At 46.4% G+C, this 7,412-nt stretch overlaps 1 protein-coding gene across 1 annotated transcript; it reads left to right on the top strand.

Moving 5' to 3' along the window:
- The first annotated feature begins 262 nt into the window (after window positions 1-262).
- On the top strand, window positions 263-4,473 carry LOC123442803. Its single transcript, XM_045118952.1, has 6 exons — window positions 263-1,042; window positions 1,146-1,232; window positions 1,343-1,585; window positions 2,137-2,301; window positions 3,440-3,493; window positions 3,588-4,473. Exons 1-6 carry the CDS (start codon window positions 824-826, stop codon window positions 4,110-4,112), a joined length of 1,293 nt encoding a protein of 430 aa, XP_044974887.1. The 5' UTR covers window positions 263-823; the 3' UTR covers window positions 4,113-4,473.
- Window positions 4,474-7,412: the final 2,939 nt, after the last annotated feature.

The following is a 7,412-nucleotide window of genomic DNA, read 5'->3' as shown; positions in this document are numbered from 1 at the left end:
ACACACACGCTCTGCTTCTTTCTTTATTCCCTGACGGGGCAAAGTTGGGTGCCAGTGGTACGTGCCACTGAGCTGAACCCCCACTGTCTGCATCGACATCGACGATGGTGCTTTGCTTGCAGTATTCCATCCATCCAGCCAGCCAGCCCCGACCTTTCTTTTTCGTTCATGGGGGGAGGAGCTGGGGAAGGGAGCCAAGGGAATGTGGAGAGGGGGACAGGACCATGGACCCATGATAGTATAAAATGAGATGATGCCATGGCTAGGCATGGGCTGCGCGGGCCGGGGCAGGGGCGTGTCTTTCTCTTCTCCTCGGGAAAAAGCGTGCCCCCAGCCGCGACCTACTCAACTCAACTCAACTTGAAGCTTGCTCACCCGCCGTGTTGGAAGAGAACTCATTAATCCATTCCATCACCCACATCACTTGAAGCCTTCAAGCCCAGCCCAGCTCCCCCATCCCCATCCCCACCCCAACCCCAGCCCCAACCGCTGCCGCACGGCGACATTCGGTTGACCTTCCAGCTTGACATCGAGGCTCCGCTCGGCGCCTCGGCTACACGCTCCGATATTATTTATAGCCTCGGCCGGGGGGGAGAGGGAGGAAGAAGAAGCCAAGCGAGCGAGCGATAGGGAGGGGGCGATCGAGGAAGAGGACAAGCGCGAGTCGCCGAGGTGATCTGCTGGTGGAAGCGCAAGCAAACAAGCGAGCAACAACGACCCCTGCTACGTACCGTACCTGCCTAGCTAAGCTAGCCACGGGGTACGAGGGAAATCCAAGAAGGAGAAGAAGAAGAAGAAGCCCACCACGTACGGGCGGGCTTCCATGGCGTCTAGCTGCTGCGGCAAGGGGCGCGCGCCGGTCGTCGTCCCCTTGCTAGCGCTGCTCGCCGTCTCATGCGCCTTGTCGGTGTCGGCGAGCGGCGGCGCCGGGGGCAACGGCACGCGGACGGCGGAGTTCCGCTCCGGGGACGAACTGCGAGCTTACCGGACCATCCTGGCCCGGATGGTCAGGATGAACAAGGCCTCCGTCAAGACCATTCAGGTGATTGAGTAGCCCTGCTTCCTCGCTGCCTCGATCTTCTTGCCGTTTCTCTTGTGCGTACCGAGAGAGAGCGGTGCTGACCATATGCTCGTTTGGCATGCAGAGCTCCGACGGCGACGTCATCCACTGCGTGCCGGCGCACCTCCAGCCGGCGTTTGACCACCCCAAGTTGAGAGGCCAAAAGCCAGAGGTCGACCATCGCATTCAACCTCCTGTAGAAGATTACGCCAAATGCCGCATTCTTACTTTTGCCGATCAGCCGGCCGGCGTACTGAAGAAAGAACATGGTGTGTTTTGCAGGCTGAGCCCGTGGACAGGCCCAAGATCGTCGTCAGCCACGACGCTGCCGGAGAAGAAGAAGAAGGGGACGCCGAGTTCCCGCAGGCGTGGAGCGACGGCGGCGAGTCGTGCCCCGGCGGGACGGTCCCGATACGGCGGACCACGGAGAGCGACCTGCGGCGGTACTCCGGCTCCCTCCGGCGGTACGGCATGAAGCCCCGCGCCGCCGGCGTCCGGCGCGACTCCACCAGCGACGGCCACGAGGTACGTACTCTACTTACTACAGTACTGCTGCTGCTTGTAGCTGATAACACGTACGTACGGCGATCTCAACATGAATACCGAGCCCACCAGATTAGCGGTACCATTGAAAACTGATCGACAGCGGCTTCACTGACCAACAGTCGTAGCCAGTAACTGCCCGCTTAATCAACCACGTACTAATCATGATCGCCCGTATGATGGAGCGATACTACTATAGCAGTAGCTGGATGACATTGATTGTGCTGGGGATAGCTAGCATCAACCAGCGCCTGCGCGCGCACAGGACATTGATTGTGGCACTGGCCGTGGCCGGGGATGGCAATGCAATGCAATGGAATGGCGATGGATCGGCGACAACCGCGGCAGCGGCGGTAATGGCGCCGCCCGCCTAGCTAGCGCGCTGCTGCTCGCTGGTTGGGCTGGCGGTCAGTGGCATTCATTCATTCATTAACGTCCGTCCGTACGTGCGTGTGTGATGCTGGTAGCTGATAGTAGCTAGCGCTGGAGGTTGATGATGGCTGTTTGGCGTATGTGTGTGTGTTGTGGTGCAGCACGCGGTGGGGTACGTGACCGGCGACCAGTTCTACGGCGCCAAGGCGAGCCTCAACGTGTGGCCGGCCAGGGTGGCCTCGGCGGCGGAGTTCAGCCTCTCCCAGATCTGGGTCATCTCCGGCACCTTCGGCAACGACCTCAACACCATCGAAGCCGGCTGGCAGGTACGTACGTAGTTACCTTCCATCTTCCGCTCATCTCGTTGCATCACAAACTACAATTACTGTACTACTCCTTCTATACCTAAATACATAATTGTACTCCTTTGGTTCCTAAATATAAGACCTTCTAGACATTACACTATAGACTATATATGAAGCAAAACGAGTGAATCTATACTTTAAAATATGTCTGTGTACATTCATATATAGTCTATATTGTAATCTCTAAAAGGTCTTATATTTAGAAACGGAGGGAGTAGTTGATAGTAAATCATATCTGATCGAAAGCAATCCATGTAAGAGTATTAAGTGTGAGAGATATGGAGAACAGCTGCAAGATCTTTCGCCGAGCAGAGGTGTATATATAGTGCAGGAAGTTAAGGAGCCGATCGAGTGAGTTAGACAGTGGCAGCTTTCACATCGCCGTGGCTGCAAAGCGATCCAGTCTAGTTATAATGGGAGGGAAGTCGCAGAACGCGTTCTTCAGGCTGTCCGTCTCCCTGGTGGGTGAAAGCGAGTAAATGTGGCAGATCGATCGATGTCGTGTGTATGCGCTAGCAATGGCATATGGCAGCACAGAGCTCTGCACCGCAGGCCCCTTGCTTGAATGCCCAGCTTCATCCCTCCCTCCCTCCCTAGTCACATTTACATGCATGGAGGATAAGTCATTGATCAAGCAACTTAAGTACACATATATTCAGATTGGCACCAGTAGTCAAGCCACTATTATGGTTCAGATTCATTCAAGAATATCAGAACATGCATCCTTGTTGATCGCCATCTTAAGCGTGAACATGCATGCATCCTCGTCTCCTTGCAGTAAACTGTAAGTACTAGAATCTTGTTAGAATGCTTGACCTGCATGTGGCTGCATGTTGACTACCCCCGTAGTATATATAGAAATGAGGTGGAGCTGGGGGTCGGCCATTAATGAGATTCGATCAACGTGCATGTAAGCCAGTGCCACAGTTGACCCGATTACTATTACTTCTTGTTTCCTGGTTGTTGGGCTTGCTTGAAACGAGTGTGGCACCTACGTGCGTGGTGCCGGTGGTCAAACCGATGTGAACTGTGAACTGCGCTGGTCGCATGCAGTCCATACGTGCGTTAACTCTCTGCACTGTTCCATGCTTTCCTTTAGGTGAGCCCTCAGCTGTACGGCGACAACAGCCCTCGCTTCTTCACCTACTGGACGGTAAAACTCCTCCTCTCCTCTGAACCAAACACTGTAGTAGTTCATCTACCAGTGCAAAAAAAAAGAAGAAAACTAAACGAAGGGTGCATTGCAGAGCGACGCGTACCAGGCGACGGGGTGCTACAACCTGCACTGCTCGGGGTTCGTGCAGACGAACCGGCGGATCGCGATCGGGGCGGCAATCTCGCCGGCGTCGGCGTACAACGGCCGGCAGTTCGACATCAGCCTGCTCATATGGAAGGACCCGCGGCGGGGCCACTGGTGGCTGCAGCTGGGGTCGGGCCCGCTGGTGGGGTACTGGCCGTCGTCCCTCTTCTCCCACCTCGGCGGCCACGCCAACATGGTGCAGTTCGGCGGCGAGGTGGTGAACACGCGGCCGGCGGGGTCGCACACGCCCACGCAGATGGGGAGCGGCCACTTCCCGCGGGAAGGGTTCAACCGCGCCGCCTACTTCCGCAACGTGCAGGTGGTCGACTGGGACAACAACCTCCTCCCGGCGAGGGACCTCCGGCTCGTCGCCGACCACCCGGCATGCTACGGCATCCAGGGCGGCTACAACCGCGCCTGGGGCGACTACTTCTACTACGGCGGGCCGGGAAGGAACGTGCACTGCCCCTAGCGCTTACGTTACCTGCCGATCGTCGCCGGAGACGGAGAAGGAGAAGAAGGAGATCCATCCATCGATCTACTTATGATTGATGAGAACAGTACGTACTGCTGATTGATCGTTGATTCTTACTGGTGCTACGTACGTGATGATCGTTACCGAGGAACGGACGGCGACGGCATCGATCATACTATATAGGTAGCTAGCTGGCTGGTGGTTTCTCGATCGGGTTGACGCGTACGTTCGTGGCGCGCGCGGTGCTTCTTTTGATGTGGTTGAGGCTTGTTCTTTTTTTTCCTTTTCACCTTTTGAGCTACCTAGCGTGTATACGTGAAGAAACTGACATATATATAGAGAGAGTGTATTGTGGATTTGTGATCCTCTTGTGTAGTACTTCCTTCCTAAACTAATATAAAAGCACTTAAAACATCCAAACCATGGCTCCCCAATGCTGTTAAAAAACCTCAAACTACCCAAAAGTAGTAAGTGGAATTTTATCGCTAAGTTGTGGTGTATGCCCCCCTCAATGATTTAGATGTTCATTGGCCCCTCTCAGATAAAATTCCTAGCTTCGTCCCTCATCAAGATACAATTGATATTAAAAAAATACAGTTGCTTGCTGTTCATGAACTGACGAGAATGCGCCTGAAGAAGAAATGGCGCAAAGCCAAGCTAAACATGTATATGAAAATGTTTCCAATGTATATTAAAAATATTAATTATTTGTACAAATGAAATAAATTTTTGCATCAGACAAAAATATAATCATTAAAAATATATTAAATGTTTATAATAGATATATGCAAAAAATGTAAAATGTGTATAAAGAAAGTGTATATAAAAAAATATATTCCAAAAATGTTAATCATGATTTTTATAAAACATGTTTAACAAGTATAACGAAAATGTCCCTCCTATATACATAAAATGTACAACATTTACTCACAATTTATACATGTGCTCAAAAGAGTACCCATAAATAAAACAAAGAAAAAACCCTGAATAAAACCGAACAAATCCCAAAAAAATCAAAAGGAAACAAAAAAACCAAAGTATAATGAAGAAACAAAAGAAAATCGGAGAAAACAAGTGGAAAAATATAAAAACAAAGTATATAGAAGAAAAAAGGAAAACCAAAGGAAAACGATGAAGAAGCAAAAGAAAAAAATAACGAAGCACGTAACCCAAGCGAGCGACTGCCCGTAAGGCCCTAATGGGACGGCATGATTAGCTCGCACGTAAGAGATATCTGTGAGCAATCTGTATGGGCAAGATATAGGAATATCTTATTTGCCGCTCGTTACGTCAAGCAGTCGACGCTTTGCATAGCCGACCAACCGAGCAGCGACGCAACCGGCCGGCCCGTATAACTGCTCGAGCGTTCCTGTTTTGGAAAGCTTCTAGAGTTTCCAACCGGATTTTTCTGGTTTTGGAAAACTTTTAAAAGTTTCCTGAATCGACTTTTTCTTTTTTATTTTCTGTTTCTGTTTAAAAAAATGTTCTTGATTTTCAAAAAATATTCTTCAAATTTGTAAAACGTTATTGCTTTTCAAAAAATTATTCTGGATTTTCATAAAACATTTTGGGTTTTCAAAAAGTGTTCTTGATTTTCAAAAAATATTCTGGATTTTCTAAAAATGTTCTGGAATTTCAAAAAAATGTTCCAAAAGTTCAAAAATGAAATGTTTTCAAAAACACCGGATTTTAAAAAATATATGGAATTTGTAAAACGTTACGGGATCTGCAAAAATGTTCTGGAATTTAAAAAAAAATCGGGGATCTGAAAATATGTTCTGGAATTTGAAAAAATGTTCCAAAATTTAAAAAAAATCCAAATTTTGTAAACATGTTCCGGCCTTTTTATCTAAATGTATCGATTATTTTTGAAAAAATGCTTTGGATATTTTATCTAAAAGTTTTCGGATTTTATCCTTTGTTTTCTATTAGTGGGCCGGCCTAGTCGCGATTCCTCTGTGCGTCCACGCGCTGCTGGACACAAAGAGCGTCCAATAAGACCTTCACAAGATATATATGTCTCCTACGGTAATTGCTGGCAAATCTTAGCCTCGTCTTGGGGGCATGTTTCGTTGTTCGTTCGTTTCTTTCAATTTTACCTCGTACATTTATTCTTTTTATATATTTCGATTTGAACTATTCTAACTATATATTTCAGAAATTAATTTACTTAAATATTTAAAAAGTGGTCATCATGCATTTAAAACATATTCACGCAATGTAAATTTATTGTTCATGCAAGTTATAAAAAATGCCCATACCATTAAAAAAAGGTTTCACTTGTATTCTGAAAATGTTCAATGTATATTTAAAAATATTCAACGTGTTTTAAAAAAGTTTCAAAACAGTATGTTCAAATATAAATCAACATGTATTTGAAAAATCAATGTATTACAAAAACTATCCCTTGTGCATTCAGAAAATGTTCAGTGTGTATTTGAAAAATGTTCAATATGTATTTGAACATAATGTTCATGATGAATTTTAAAAAAGTGTTCAAGGTGTATCTGAAAAATGTTTCACATGTACCCAAAGAATGCCCCGCGTTTTATTAGAAAAATGTTCACTGTGTACATAAAAATGATTAGTATGAATTTGAAAAAAATTGATCAAACAGGTATTTGAAAAAAATGTACATCATGTGTTTGAAAAAATTCAGCCTTCATTAAGAAAAGGTGTGGCGTATACATTATTAATGTGCAACATGTATTTGACAAAATGTTCAAGATGTATATTTGAATAAAGTACCCAACTATAGAGCGGCGCAACATCCAGGCATTACCGGCGGCTCTTATATAGATATGTCGCTATTAACATTCTGTCGAAAAGCAGGAAAAAGAGAAGTGCCAGAGCATGCACTGGTAGCTGACAGTCCTTGCGTCCAAGCACACTAAATCGAGTATAGTACTAGCTAGAGGCTGAGCTTGCAGCTGTAGCTGGCCCATGCGTACGTTCAAGTAGGGTGAGAAAAATAAAGTATTCTAAGTACTCCTGTATTAATAGTGATGATGGTTCATCTAAGTAGTAATTGTTCATCTAAAGAAGTATTATATTTATAAAAAAACATGCCAGCACAATTCACAAAAGGTACCTCTATATTGGTTTCGTTTTTATGCAACATGTGCTCATAAAATTCAGTTGCCACAAATAATTTACCGTGCTTATCATTTTAATTCTATCTAGTTGTCATGTTATTTCATTAAACTTGTAGTACCTTATGCGAATTTCTGGTGCATGTGTCTCTTTCCACATTAAACCGATCATCTTTTATTAGGTAATCTAAATATATAATATTTT

This window comes from Hordeum vulgare, chromosome 3H (assembly GCF_904849725.1).
Source record: "Hordeum vulgare subsp. vulgare chromosome 3H, MorexV3_pseudomolecules_assembly, whole genome shotgun sequence".
NCBI lineage: Eukaryota > Viridiplantae > Streptophyta > Magnoliopsida > Poales > Poaceae > Hordeum > Hordeum vulgare.
Note: the sequence above shows the minus strand (reverse complement) of the source record. Positions and strands in the feature narration are given on the sequence as shown.

Excerpts from the sequence above, each read along its gene's own strand:
- LOC123442803 (XM_045118952.1), top strand. The coding sequence starts at position 824 with ATGGCGTCTAGCTGCTGCGGCAAGGGGCGCGCGCCGGTCGTCGTCCCC. Across the intron at positions 1,586-2,136 it reads CCACCAGCGACGGCCACGAG|CACGCGGTGGGGTACGTGAC; the intron begins GTACGTACTCTA and ends GTTGTGGTGCAG. Across the intron at positions 3,494-3,587 it reads GCTTCTTCACCTACTGGACG|AGCGACGCGTACCAGGCGAC; the intron begins GTAAAACTCCTC and ends GGTGCATTGCAG.